The 15,738-nt window shown below is 31.9% G+C and overlaps 1 protein-coding gene and 1 pseudogene across 1 annotated transcript; both read left to right on the top strand.

Annotated features, from left to right (window-relative positions):
- The first annotated feature begins 6,777 nt into the window (after window positions 1-6,777).
- On the top strand, window positions 6,778-10,311 carry LOC128162990 (uncharacterized; annotated as a pseudogene).
- Window positions 10,312-11,816: 1,505 nt separating this feature from the next.
- Window positions 11,817-15,710, top strand: LOC128162993 (uncharacterized). Its single transcript, XM_052826461.1, has 5 exons — window positions 11,817-11,950; window positions 12,324-12,453; window positions 13,169-13,290; window positions 14,107-14,212; window positions 15,453-15,710. Exons 1-5 carry the CDS (start codon window positions 11,842-11,844, stop codon window positions 15,637-15,639), a joined length of 654 nt encoding a protein of 217 aa, XP_052682421.1. The 5' UTR covers window positions 11,817-11,841; the 3' UTR covers window positions 15,640-15,710.
- The last annotated feature ends 28 nt before the right edge of the window (window positions 15,711-15,738 follow it).

Raw genomic sequence — 15,738 nt, 5'->3', positions numbered from 1 at the left:
TTCAAAATATGTTATTAAACTAGAGCCGAGCTCGTTGCAAAGCAACGAGTAGGTCTTCCGTCGCAACTTCGTGTCGCGAAAGGATTGTCCATCAGTTTGATTAAAACACCTCCTTCTCCTGACACTTGTCAGAGCCTGACAGACCCTGTATTGATAAAAGGTCATCTTTACACGACCATTTCTTCTTACCAATTAGAGCTTTAGAAAATTGATTGGAACTCTTCAAATGGAGACCAAAAAAATAATTCATGCCTGTTTTCTATGTAACCTCTAGATTGAGTATTGCACCACTCATTAAACAGATAAAGGCATATCTTTGCTAAGTAGGTGTTTATTTAGATTGTATGCAAATGTGGAGGTCAAGTGGAAATAATCTGTTATTGATACAGGTCTATCAGAACCTGGCGAGTGTAAGGAGAAGGGAAATGGTTTTTAATGATACTGGATTATCAATATGATAATAGTAAGTTCAAGAAATAAAAAACGAGACTCAATTGCAAAGTAATATTTTCATACCAGGCAAGTTCTTCGTTTAACTTACTTTAAGTTTAGGATAACTTTAAAAATTACATCATTTTTATGTACATGTATATAATTAATTTAATTATAATAAAAGTGTGGATGTGGCGGTGGGGGAAATTTTCTAAGCGTTAACTTAAGGGAAATTTTGGTTGAGAGAAAGGGGGCATTGCTTCCACTGGACCATCTAAAAGGTACTGTTAGCAAGCTCACAAATGATATCCCCGCTAAGAAAGAAGTCATTACTCACGTATTTCTCTATTAGAGAATAATGGATGGTTCGTTTTCTTTAGTGAGTCAGACAAGGCAGGGTATATTTACAGGTCACAAGTAATCTTTATGTTAAACTCTAGCTTTTACTCATTTCCATTAATACAAGATATGACATATGTTTAATATGATTTTGAACTTGCGCAACTGACCCTGGGTCAAGTTCATGACACATCATCGGTCATCAGGAATCTTTACATGAAATAGAAACTCCCAATGTTTCTCCTTAAATGACTTGGGGACAAATCATTACACACCCTCAGGTCATAAGCAATCTTTGTGTGAAGTAAGAAGTTCCAAAGTGGACCAGAAACAAATTTTGCACTTTTCCTGCCAGTGACCTTTACTTTGTCCAAATGACTTTGGGTTTAGGTCATGACGCTTCGTCAGGTAATGAGTAATATTTATATAAAGTAAGAACACTTCCAATGTTTCTCCATCAGAAAGATATAGACCGGACATGACGTACGGACGGACAAGGTGATTTTTATTTACCCCCCCCCCCTTAATTTATTTTCGTGGGGTATAAAAATCCTTTTCGCCCGTTTTGTGCGGCACAAAAAAACCCCTATATTTTTCAGTTATTTCTATCACATCACATATAAATATACATGTAAATGTATGATTTGTATGCACATTTGAGTTCTTCTCATCATCGTCGGAAAGGATAAGAAACCCTTGGTGTCCAATAATGTCTTTTCATGGGCATTTGTCAATTTGCATCACTAAATGATTTCCAAGCGGTAAGCTATCAAAGCTTTTGAGATGTTACATGTAGATATTGAATTTCTATAGATTTAAATTTAACGTAAGGAAAAACAACACTTTTTATACAAAAAAATCTAAAATAGCTTTATGTACGCGTACACATAAATAAGAAGATGTAGCGAAAGCTATAAAGACTTTATTTCTTCTGTTCTAGACTTTTTCAGAGTTAACAAACTACAAGTTAACAATCTCCCATTTTGACAAGCTAGATGAAAAATAAAATATTCCGCTGAGTTTTAGGTCACTTAATCTGCATGACAACCTCATACTACACAACTTCAATGATTTTTTTTATCAATGTGCATATACATGTAACAATAAGTAAAATCCCCAAGAACAAATATCTATCGCAATTAAATGCATACATTTTTGGGAGGCAGAAAAGTCGCTATATTATAGTCTGCAAGTCAATTGAACTACTACAATTATTTTAAAAAAATAAGAAACTGTCGAAACTTGCAGTACTCTGATGATTTAATAACGATCGACCGACTTTATTGCTTAATGTAGTCGTATATCATTACTAATCATTCTAATCCTGAGAACAAATTTTATTTAATCTTTGACTTAAAACTGTTAACTTATAAACCCAGAGACATAAATAACTTATTAAGTTATTTATGTCTCTGATAATATATATTTTATTCTGTTCACAACTATAGAAGTTTAGCGTGTTCAACAGGTTAATTGTTTAGCCACATTCTCAGATTACGATATCGCACCTTTAATGTGAGGTTGATTGGCATCGAATATTTAGACACTTATTGTTTAACAATTGACCGCTGCAGTGAAAGCACCCTTCCAAATGTTACTCAATTATTTATCAATAATTGCTGATCTGCAGCCCGGGGGCAATATTCTGAGCTATGTGCGCTGACGCGACAGGAGATTTTCGGTCGCACGTGGACCGGATTGACTTAGCATAGACTGACCGAATAAACACACGGGTGGGAAAGTGACATACATTGAGGAGAAAAATGTACACATGTTAAGTAGTCGCCAAAAATAGGTCTTCGCCACATTTTGAAAAAAATAAAGCCCTTGCACTGTGATCATGAAACCGATAAAATCTAAACAAATCTTGTTTAAAAACTCATGTAAACATTCTAAAAATAATCACTAAATTCCTCAATTCTGGACAATTCTTTTATCGTGTCAGCCTCTACCGCCAATCGCAACTTCTCGGGCCTTTCCGGCAAGCTCGGAAAAACACTTCGAATGTATTACCTAGGCGTCCATGACAACCCCCCTTTTTATAAAACTTGATATAATTACAACACATTTTGATCTGTTGAGATGCGAGCTATACTTCTTTAAAGGTATCAATATACACTAAAAATATAACACAGAAACGACATACATGACTTCTTGCCGATACTTTTTTTAATGGGAAGCGACTCCATTTTGTGTAAAATTCTAACATCCGGTTATGTTAATACACTCAAGGTGTTTTTCCAAACTTGCCGGAAAGGCCAGAGAAGTTGCAATTGTCTCTACCGCATGTGTTAATTTGATATTTGATTTTTTATATCCTGCCTTGAACGCTAGGGGACTGTTTCGTTTTCTAAATTCGGCTAAATAATGCTTCCAATTTTGAGCTCTCTCTCTCTCTCCTCTCTCTCTCTCATTTTATGTGCAACCTTATGAAGACGTCAACTACTTTCTACGATATCTATAAAACATCTCGAATAAACAAATAGTTGGAATCGTACAAAATATCAATAAACATGCACGAGTGATAAAGTACATGTAGAAGAACACGAAGCTACCGCGGATCACTTGTCCACTCGCGCGGGATCTCCTTGGCTATGTTCTAGGGGTGATCATCATTTTAAGGTTTAATCTTTGTGGTTTTTCGTTGTTTATCTATAAAATTATTAGTACATGTATAGTTTTTAGAACACTTTAGAATTACAAATTCACTATTGATTTATGTCTGATTATGTTTCTGATTTGGAATAATATCGCTTTTATCAATTTTTAGAGGGGCTTCTCAATTCACATTCTAATGTTTAATTAAATAAATTGAAGGTGAACAAACTTTAAGAACATAAAATTGAAACAGTTCTTGTATATATATCTTGTTATTAGATAACCGCTGACCTCTAGGTAGTGCAGCCGCGACCGATTTCCTCGGCCGCGGATGAGGGATCGGATAACTTACGTAAAGGTAAAACACACATAGAGAGCTCAGAACCCAGAACGATTTACAATGTTTGCAGTATGATGAATAAACTCTAATTAATATAAGTTTTTTCCCCCTTTAATCCCACAGTTGATCTATCTGTCTGACACTGCTTCAGTTCGAGAATGGCATTGCTTTTATGATGAAACAGAACGATTTCTTATTGACACTCTATCGTTTAATTCAAATTAGGAAGAGTAAGCTTTAATTTCACTGTGTACGATTCTTGTGTTTGCGGCTAAATAAAACCACATATGACAGACGCGATTCTTGTGTATTAGATAACCGCTGACCGCTAGGTAGTCCAGCCGCGACCTCGGCGATCGATTTTCTCGGCCGCGGGCGAGATGGGTTATGTAATGACGCACACAACTAAGAATTTAGGTCGATTTGAAATGCTTGCAGTAAAATGACTCAAATCTATTTCATGGAAGTTATTTTTTTTTTAATCTAGTTGATGTATCTCACTAGAAAAGAAAAAGAACGTTTATATTTTCTCGTTTTTGTTTTTCATAACAGTTGTCCACTATAAGAACTAAACAGAGGTGTCTCCAAAAAAAGGCTGTAAGAAAAACATGTACACGTATACTTTTTAGACACTTTTTCAAATGAATTAAAGCATCCACACTTTCAGCTGTTAATTTATGTACGTTATGCGCACGAAGACGATTCGCTTACTTGCCAAATGAATACAGGTACATGTTAACAAGACAAGCTTTTTACACTCATATTACGCATTACCGGTACAAAATAATTTTGTAACGACATTGATAACACAATAATGAACAACTTTTCTATCGACAGCTATAGCGAAATATTAACCATTTTTGAGCTATAAAGCGAAGACTTTTAAGGGCTCTAGGCCCCTAATTTAAGGGGCCAGCCCTTTTTCAATGGTGTCAAGTGAAAGCCCTTGATATTTTGCACATATTTTGTTCTATATGTGTTTAGAGAAATTTTTAAACTAAAGAGCTACATAACAAAAACACAACCAAAAATCAGCATTTTTTGAAACACAAATTCAAATTAATTTTTTGAAACTTTAAAGGAGGAAAATTGTAAAAACAAAACTCGGAGGACAACGTTCAAACTCTCTATTTTTAAGATTTGTGACTTTTTAACACATGCTGTGAGCGGTTTCAGAGCCTTTGCGTGCACAAGAATGCCTATATTTTTGGGAAAAAGGGGAATAACTCGGTACCGGAGGTGTCGATTTTAACGATTTTCCTTAGATATTGAGAAATAGTAACTACCAATATGCTCTGAAAATTTGAACTTTATAGGACAATAAACAAGCAAGATATTTGAGTTTTAAAAAACGTCTAGAAGAAAAAAAAGAATAAAAAGAATTACCAACAGAATCAGTACAAGGTCTTCCGTTGAAAACGGAAGACCTTAAAAATGATTTGCCTATCAAACTTCACTTTTATAAGCTTTTTAACGCGCCCATTCTATACATTGATTTTTGTGAAAAAAATCACTAAAATCAGTTTTTCTCTCTAAATAAATGGTCAATATATTAGCTTTTCTCTCAATTCATATCTTTTTATAAATTCAGAATATATAAAAATCAGAAATGTTTCATTATTGGAAGCATAAAATAATAGTTAGATTTTCTTCAAAATGTAAAAAAATAGAGGAAATGCGGGCTAAGCAATATCAATTTTAGTACAAATATTTATTCCAATTTAGTAGTACTAGCTGATAGACATTCTGATATTCTATTATTTTATTGAAGAATAGAATCTTCAAATCTTAAACAATGTCAACAGAACTACAAAGAGCTACATTTATTTCTTTTATGATCGTTTACGTTGATCATCATTTACGTTGAGGAAAAAGGTAGTGAACTTGACCTGATCTTATACGAAAACAAAAAGGTCAAATTTGAATAAAATGGTAGAATCAATTGGTAATATGATCCCATTGACTGTGTCAAAATTTCATAAATTTCTTATTATAAGAAGTATGTTTGATACCGAGAAGACTCTTTCCTTAAGTGAAAAATATTGCAAACATTGATTAAAATCAAATATGAATTCTAAATCAATTAATATTGTTCATTAATAATTAATAATAACATGGCATTTAAACATGAAGTTAGTGCGATATTTAGTTCCCAGTATGGATACTGTTGATGTACTGTTGATACAAGTTAAGGTCTTTATCATGGACACGTTTGTCAACTTTTTATGTAGAAGATGACTTGATTTTTTTCTTTCAATGAAATAGCGTTTGGGAGTTTTAGAATACTCAGTATACTTGAACATCAAAGTTATATTTTTTGAGTTTCTGATATACTGTAAGATATCCTGGTCGATAAAAAGCTCCAAAGTTTTTTTTCAGTATAAATACATTGTACAACGGTTCAATAAATGTGTGCAGCTTAAATCAAAACTTGTTTAAATTAATACAGCTTTCAACAATTTCATAACAAATATTTCATATATCTTATTCAAACAAAGGATATGAACATAAATACAAACTAATGAACTTATTTTAAAACAGGAAAATTGACTTTTCTATATATTCAATTAAATAAAACCAAGTAGACTCCCCTTAATTTTTTTACCACCACCCCCCCCCCCCCCTCATGTATCTGGGTTGCAAAATGGGTCAATAAAATGTCCAGAAAACTTTACTTTTGTCCAACAGAATCTTCAATCATATTCAATGAAATGGCATCGCAATACTTTGTGATATATGGGGAATTATCAACCAAACCAGTATGATATTGAAATGAGGGCGTTTATTGTGTTTCGAAAAATAATTTATCTATTGTTAAATAAGGAGAAAATACGATCATGTGATAACGAGATCTGTTCAGTGAAACTTGACATTAGCTAATCAATAGGCACGCTTTTAAAAACATGCTTCAAACTTCATCCTAATGGATTGCTCTCTTAAAAATGAGTTTTTTGCACTTTATAAATTTTTGAAACAAAATATTAGAAAATGCAAAACGTTTCCTCTAACCTGTATGTTTATACGTAAACTCGTTAAAGGATTCTTCTATTAACAGCGAGGCTGACAACATGCAGTTCCAATTCTTCAATACAGTAATTGCGTGTATTCTTGCTTCGCTTCAACTCTCACACAACCAACAGTCTAGATGTACAACCTACACCATGCATAAAAAGTTTATTGGGTCACTTCACAATGATCGAGCAAAGCCTCTCTGGGAAATAGAGAAAGAATCTGTTGGTTTGGCCATGCATGTTTGTTTCGCTTATTGTGAAAGAGACCAGCGATGCGTGGGGATCGAGATTTGCACGATACGACCAGACTTGGCACGATGCAGGGGATGTTGTGAATGGTACGTGGTTGACAAAGATGGAGGACTCCCCAGAACCGCTATTGTTGGCTGCAAATATTTTGAACTGGTTTGAATATTTGATTTTTTTTTTTTAATTTCTCTGCATAGAATATGTAAAGTATGTTTTGTTTCTTTTTATAATAGAAATCTGATTACAAAATATAAATTTAAACCTTATTTTCCATTGAAAAACAAACCTTCAGTAAAATGTAACGATACAATCCTCAACGATTGCTATTTTTGGAATACCCTTATTATGTGCAGTTTGTTTTGCAAATATTGTTAAGGAAATGAACTCAATGTCTACCCAAGTTACACAAGTTTAACCTTGGTTGGGGCAATATACGCTTTATAATCTGCGAAGCGTATTTGCACATTAGTATTTAATTGTCATACAATTTGTGGGTATAGTTGTAAACGTATTTTGGACTTCACACAGTCCGAAAAAGAATGGAAAATCTTTAATTATTTAGTCAAAGGAATTAGTATCATCATCTGACCTTTAGGTTTTTTCTTCTTATAAACTATGAACTACTTGGTTAAGAAAATAAAAACTGAAGAACTTACTATATTCTCGAGCAAACGTGGGCCAATAGGATGTTAAGTAATCTAGTGCCATCTTGAATTGTAAGGTGAAAGGCAAAAGAGAGTAGGCGTGATATACATGTAAAGACGGGGTTTTCCTATAAACTGTGCGTCAACTTGACATCATGTTATACTATGCTCCGCGGTGACAAAACATGTTGTTTTTTAATTCGGGTATCGAAAATACATTTTCATCAAATGTGAAACTTCACATATCAATAAAATAGGTGTTGATGCCTACAATAATCTGTTAGATATGACATTTATGAAAAGTATTTGTCATAATTAAAAGGTCACATCGTCTTTTTGATTGACCCTCGTATATCATTATGATTTGTTTTAAAACGTTAATAAACAACTCAATTATTAATGCAACATGAATTATGAATAGTGGGAAAAATTGTAGAAGGAAACTGAAAAACATTTAACCCTGCATATATAATAATTTGCTACCATGTATAAGTTGAAATGCATTGGAGAGGATTTAAGATGCAAGATAATCATAACGATCTATAATACTTTTAAAAAGATTAAAACAATCTAGTCAAGTTTTGTAAAAGGCATCCTACCAGATTGTAAAACATATATAAAAACAATTCTTTACTTCATAGATCCACTTTAATTGTAAAATCTATTTATATAATGTATAAAGACACCCACATATATTTTATTGCTGTACATTAGTTTTAGTTATATCAGAGCAAATATACCCAGTACTTAAATCATGTACGTTACAAACTGCTGGTGTTATTGTTACTGATATTTGATTATAAACCTGTTGCTTATATTTAGAGCAAGAATAGTGTGGAATCAAGAGGGACCAGATGTAAGTATGAAATAAGAAATTAAATTTACCGTCAATGCGATATTTTAGAAAATTAAATACTTTAATTGCCGATTTTTAAAAATACAATATACAGTAGCTAAGATATTTGTTACTTCTTCTCAATAACTCGATTATTGGTCATTACAACAGAAACAAACAATTATATGTAAATATCAGAGCACTTTCATTGTATCGAAATGTATTTAAAATGCACAGAATCTATGACATTTTTCACCTTATTGTTAATGTTTTTTCCTTGAAAAGAAAAGGTGGGAACAATATACTTAGTAAAAAAAATGAGGATATTCTAACAGAAAATGACACAATACTTAATAAAACAATATCCTGATACAATATTTCTTTTGATCTTGATTACTAGTGTCTACAAATTCAAACTTGTCAGCAGTAGCTAGCTCAACATACATTGAGCATGGGATATTGGAAGTAGAATATCCAGCCTCCAATGTTCTAGATGGAATTTACGGCAACGACTGCAAACGTGTTAATGTATATAGTTCTGTCATTGAAAAAAATCCATGGTTAGAAGTAGCATGGTCCGGAACAATAACAATTTAGAGAATAATAATCTACAATCGTTATGAATGTTGTGCTAAGTAATATTAAAAATGTCTTCATAAAAGAATGATAATTCAATTTTAAGTATTTCTAAAAAAAAAAAAATCTAAATCAATGAAATATTAAGATTAGCATATAATAGAAACAAGCTCAAATGATTTTGATCATGCTTAATTTAAAAAGACAAAACATTGTCATATTAGGTTATCAGATGAACTATGCATCTTTTTTCACTACAAAATCAGTATAATTTTATACATGATCTTACACACGGTAAAATTTATTTACTATATACAGGGAAATATTCGCCCCCTTTTTTTCACCCCTTTTGCCCTCGATATCAGCGGGCGAATTTAAGACTGTGCGAATTCCAATGTTCCAAATTATTTCTTTAGTACACACGCAAATCTTTCCAAATTTAAGACGGGGCGAAACCGTTTGCAAGTGTAGAGGAGTGAAAATAACACGGGGCGAAAATAACCCAGTATAAAGTATAGCAAAAATAAAATCACCAAATAAATAAATATACCCCAGAACCGGCCTTTAAGAACTCATTAGGTCGAATTATTGATTACAACTAAATGTTGTCAGCGGTGTTGATTTATGCTTTGGTCCAAACACTGTTTCACTTTCGGTTTTTTGAGTAACTGCATAGGAGAGTTGATTAAAATCAACTCCCAAAAATCGCTTAGTGAATACTTATATATTCGACTTGATCAACTGTTAAGGCCACGATTGTTATGTCTTTTGATACATTTTACATCTATACAATCTAGTACGATCTAGTTTTGACACTGGGAAATTTTGTCTAATATTCTATTGAAAAGAACTACCTACAAACCCTGCAGGATAACAAAGATGTAATAATTAACGCACAATTTCTTACAATTTTTAAGAAATATTTTTGTAATGACATAATAATTTCCTATTATTATTCAACAGCATGATCTTAATTAACAACTAATTAAATTTGATGACACCATTAAAATCGATTCATACATATGTACAAACATATACTTATAACTTCATCTATCTATCATATCATTTTGACAGGTTCCCGTTTGGTAAATTTAAACGTCACATACAAACGGGGTTACCGGCATTTGTGGCTTTTATCCGGGTCTTTTGTCACGTGACGGTGATATCCTTCTGTTTTACTGTCCACCAGAAGCTCATGCTACTTCAGTAAAGCTCCAAATCCATTCTAAACCAGGACAAATCAATGAACTGAATTTGTGTGAAGTTGAAATTTACAAGAAAAGTTAAATTCAATTCTTGTGCAAATCTTGGTTATTTAAATATATAGTTCAATAATTCTTTTTTTGTTTTTACTATTAGTATATCAGAGACAGTGGACACTTTCAGAATTAATTGAAAGAGAAATTCCACCCAAAATATCGCTTTATTTTGTCATATTCACTTCATTTCCTCAGTTACATGTACATATATCAATAAGCAAGACTTTTTGTAGTCCTATGTTGTTTTTTTTTCATTGATGACAAAAATTGAAGGTTTGAATATTTCAAAAAGATGTAACTATAAGTAGAAAAAAATTTCTTATTCTAGTACAAGTGAAACATAAATACTAACTTATTCTACTATTGCAGTGCTTGATGGGAAATTTTAAAAATAAAAAAAAAATCCTTATTTTTTCATTTTTTTAAAGACTTTTATCATTTCTATTATTAACCCAGGAGATTTCTTAATATTGATTTTTTAGAATGTAATAACACTTTTCGTTTGGTATGATAGAAAAATTAATTGCTTCTTGTTTTTAAATAAATACATTTTTAGAATATTCGATTTAATTTAGGAAGGAGTCTTTTCTTGTTTTCGACTTGTCAAACGTAAATTTGATGAACTGTTCATTTAATCGAAATGAAAGGAAATTAATTATGTATATTTTTATTTCTTCTTTAATATCTTCCAACTTGGTATAGAAACAGTACTCAATGTTTAGAATCTACCAAGGAATATTTTTGGGTGGAATATTGGCGTAGGAAAATACCACGTTTTTCAATCCAGAATTGATGTAGATTAATCAGTTAGTTTGGTATGTTTAAAACAATAACATTAATGTTGGATTTTTAAACTAATGGGAACTAAGGGTATGATACTTGGGTTTAAGAATTTGTTTTTTAAATAAGATTTAGAGAATATAAAACTATGTGACATACATGTACATCACTTCTAGTGGGTAATGTATAAATGTATGCTATGTATCACTTGAAGGATATACCCCAATGTCACTTGATAACAATGACAGGCGTTTAAGGGATAAACAGTATTATATGTACGTTTGATCTGACGAAGTTTTACCCATGTTATTTTAAATTACGTGTTTTTAATTCAATCAATTCTAAATAGTACGCAGCGCGTGCTGACGATATATTTTCATAGATTCAACAAATTTTTTTTTAATTTTTTTTTTTTTTTTTTTACAAATGTTAGATAAAAATTGCATAATACAGACCAAAGTTCTGAGCCAGAAATATTACTACAAAGAAAAAAATACACGTAGATAATTGGTCCACTTTCCCATTTTCAGAAATTGGTGGTGACATTTATATTTGTTCCGTTATCATATAAAGCAATCATAAAAAGTCAAACCCCTTCTCACGACGCGCATCCTCAATTTGTTTGAGGAAGAACCCAATTGACATTTATATTATGTAAAATATCGAAATCAGCAATGAGTTATTTTAGCTAAATGGATAATTTTCAACAATTTACATGTAACTTGATTTCGAGAATATATAAAAGGAAATGAAGTTCGAACTTTGAACGACGGCAAAAATGGAACTCATAAGGTCCTGTTTTTATTTTGGCTTATTTGTCTGCTTTGGGGCGCAAGGTTTTTCATTTGATGATCACCTTAGGATAAGGACGGTTCAGAGAAATGAAGGTATGTAATCAAAATAGAGGGATTTCAATGAAAGGTCAGTTCATCAAGATATGATATTTCTTAAAACATGTTTATTGATTATAAAATATCTTGTACCCTTCGGTGTTCAGAAAATGCACGTATATGATTAACCATTACATCTTTTGCTTATAATTCATGGTATTTATGGCACCATAGAATGCAAACAAAACATTTTCTTTCAAATCAAAGAACCTGCTTTGTTAACGACAATTTCTTTCGTATTTTTTACAAGATACTAGTAAAATGTTAAGTTTCAATTAATTTTTGCTCGAAACTCTTTAATAAAGGCATCAAATAATCCTGTTTTGCCAATACATTCAATAATCATCTTTTTAATCGTTTCACTCAATAGGTCAAGACAACTGTCCGACGTATGAGCGGATGGGAGCTTGTATGGACGGAAAGGTAGGCGATCCACCTTTCAACAAGACATCAGATGGAACATACGTATTCGCCAAAAATCTGTTTTCTCGTGTGTGCAGGTAAACAAAGCAATCTTTTTCTCTGAAAACTATGGTGACGTCGTTTCAACAGACTCATGTTCCAAGTTAATATTACTACATTAACTTCTTTAATTTGTTTGTGAATTCCATCGATGCCTTTCATTCACAAAATAAAAGCTAAACTGCTGGGACATATCACTAACATAATACTCCTTAATCTTTGCTCACAATTCACACATAGTCAAAGTTCATCGTTCGTAACATTTAACATATTTACAAATGTAAATAATACTGTTTTATGTTTATTGTGTTTATTTGCTTCTGACAAAAATTGATGCTATATGATACAGTGACAAATTGATGGTATATGATTTAGTAAAAAATTGATTTTATATAGTTCAGTGACAAATTGATGGTATATAATTCAGTGAAAATTTGATAAAAAGTTTAAATACTAAATGAATAATAGATGAGTTGATACTAGATTATTCAGAGAAAAGTTGATACAAAAATATCAATCTCAAGGTTTTTAAGCTAGGAAACCTCAAAATAATTATAACTACATTAAGTTAGTTATGTTGATCAAAGCCGTAGCAGCAAACAAAAAAAAATTTTGGACGATAAGAATATGTTGTCAAGGTTATTAGTGTAGAAATTCAATGTCAGTTATACTATCTCTTTTCTCTTTAATATTGGCTGGTCAGAGAGTTAGGAATTTATAAATCATGATAATTATTTTCTTTTTAATTTTTAGTTTATTTACTGAATTAAGTAAATGCTACAAAAGCTTTGGACTCCCGGACTGCGATACACCTCTGCCAACCTATGTCAAGAAGTCACGTGATCTAGCAAATTTGATTTGTCGTAATAAAGACAGTAAGCTTGCATTTTATTAATAAACATGTGAAAACGTTAAATGGCAATATAGAACTTCTAATATATAGATCTAATCTAAAGGAAAACCTTTAAAGTGGCATGGTCATAATTTGAGCTGAAACTTTTCATATTGTATTTCATTTTTTTATTACTCAGTGAAAAAAATTGTCACAATAAATAGTAGATTGATCATATATAACTTGATATATCTTATAACAATATGTAGGGTTACCAACACTTTTGTATGTAAACGTTTATATATTTTCTATTCGACTTGTTCGGGACCTGCATCGGGTACCCACACCACCAACTGTTATTATGTATCGTTGTACATAAAAGGTTAATCTTTTTTTTAAATAATAATTTTGCCAATTATTTCCCAGGGACTTGTACTTGTTTATCCTAATTTTACTTTAAGATGAAAAAAAAAGATATGGGTTGTCTCAATAATTTCCTCGTTCTTAAATTATTTTTAATTACTCAGCACAATGCTTAATTGTCTGTGTTTCTTTTTTAATATTCAAACAAAAGTTGATTTATAACCAAGAACGTAGATCCAGTTGTTTGTTTAGTCCTTGCCGAGTTTAGTTAATATTGATTAATTAAACTTGTTCTACGTCCAGTATAAAAACACAAACTTACATCTCATTTTAACGGTATGTGCCATTTTTCCTCCTTTATATTTAACACATTTTACATTTTAAATTATGTAACGGCTTTTGCATCAACATCATATAGCTGTCATGAAACACACACACATTGGTATAGTTGATGAACTGAGCAAATGTTGACAAACTTTATTTTTTTACTCATCAGAGTGGACTTCGCTGTTAGGATGTATCAATAAGAGGACTTTTCAAACCGCAGTTACAACCTGGGCAAACTCAGACAACCAACAAGTGAACGCTGAAAATATATGCTCGTACGTTCAGATTACATATAGTTTAACTATTTTAAAGGAGTTCTGATGGTAAATAATAACTGTTTAGAAAAGAGAATTTTAAAGACAAAAATTATAAATGTATATACGAAAACCAGTATCATTTTACAGTGTTTTTGTCATTTATACCTATGTTTGCTGGCTTCTTAACCTTTTTTCATCATTTGTCATCAACAAAGTAACAAAAATGGTCATTAAAAACTAACTTTATTAACTTCTCAATCATTCTTTAACATCGCATGCATTTTCGCTAGCCTTATTTTCTATTCGTTTTCTCATCGCATTATGCCGTGTTTAATAACAAGAGGCCGACTTGCCACATCGCTCACCTGAACAACAGTGCCTTGTAACATTCTATTTTGTAGCATATATGCTATTTCTATTGACAATTAAGAATCTACGCTGTTTGAGGATCATTGCAGAGTAGTCACACAAACTGTAGCAAAGACGTTTTCAATAGATATTTCTATGTTAAACTTTGTCCCCGTCGCGGGACCCCAGTATTAGTCCGATAGTTACAGCTTTATCAATTTAGAATCTTCATTATTTAATGATGCTTGCATAGTTACATTATGTATCTCACAATGCTAAACAATGTAGTTCTTCAGAAGATTTTTAAACAGTTTTTATGTTAAACTTTGAACCCTTCTGGATCCCTAGTATCAAATCGAGGGTCACGGCTTAAATAATTTAAAATCTGCGCTATCTGAGGATGCTTAAATAGTAATCTGACAAATTGAAGCTATGTGATTCTCAAAGATTTTAAAATAGTTTCCATATATTTTTTTATAACTTCTACGTTAAATTCTGAACCCATCTTGGGTCTTTAGTATTAGTCCAGGGATCGCTATTTTTTATTTTCAGTTGAAATGTCAAGCTACATAATAAAATGCATCAATTGCTTTTCTGTAAATCATCTTTACTGGGCTGACCTTCTTGTTTTACCAAATAAGCCCAGTGAAACATTTTTACTCTTTAAATCATTGCATATGAAATTCGTGCGAGCATATGAAGATAGCGAGATTTGTTTTAAAAAGTACACAATTTGCGACAGCGTTTTTCTTTCTCTCCTTTGTTTTGGAAAAGAAAATCAAATATATCAATTTGGGAATATTTGTTTTATTATTTCAAGCGGTGGAACTTAGAAGATGCATTTGATTCTTTATATTACATATGTAGTGAAAGCGCAATCAATAACTGATAATTTTTTTTGTTTATCAAGGACTGCAAATGAAAAACTAAATGAATTCCTGCAATCTACACGTACAGCTTGTGGAGAGGAAGACTATTCAACGATAAAGACGTTGCTAAGCAGAAATGCCTTCGTCTTCGTTAGTACATTCGGGATCCCGCGTTACCCCGAGCAATGTGATTTTCAAGTTGAGGAGACGCCTTCGTCTGCTCTGTAAAGATGCCGAAGCTGATCCATGATGAAACTGATTTCATGAACGACAACCGACTGAATTGAATCTTAAATAAATATCACATCAGTTAATTGGTTCTGGGTT

The sequence above is a fragment of the Crassostrea angulata genome, chromosome 9 (assembly GCF_025612915.1).
Source record: "Crassostrea angulata isolate pt1a10 chromosome 9, ASM2561291v2, whole genome shotgun sequence".
In the NCBI taxonomy this organism is placed as follows: domain Eukaryota; kingdom Metazoa; phylum Mollusca; class Bivalvia; order Ostreida; family Ostreidae; genus Magallana; species Magallana angulata.
This window is presented reverse-complemented; position numbering and strand designations above follow the sequence as displayed.

Bases quoted from the DNA above. Each gene is read 5' to 3' on its own strand.
- LOC128162993 (XM_052826461.1), top strand. From the start codon at position 11,842: ATGGAACTCATAAGGTCCTGTTTTTATTTTGGCTTATTTGTCTGCTTT. The intron at 11,951-12,323 runs GTATGTAATCAA...TTCACTCAATAG, and splicing joins GACGGTTCAGAGAAATGAAG to GTCAAGACAACTGTCCGACG. The intron at 14,213-15,452 runs GTACGTTCAGAT...TTGTTTATCAAG, and splicing joins AACGCTGAAAATATATGCTC to GACTGCAAATGAAAAACTAA.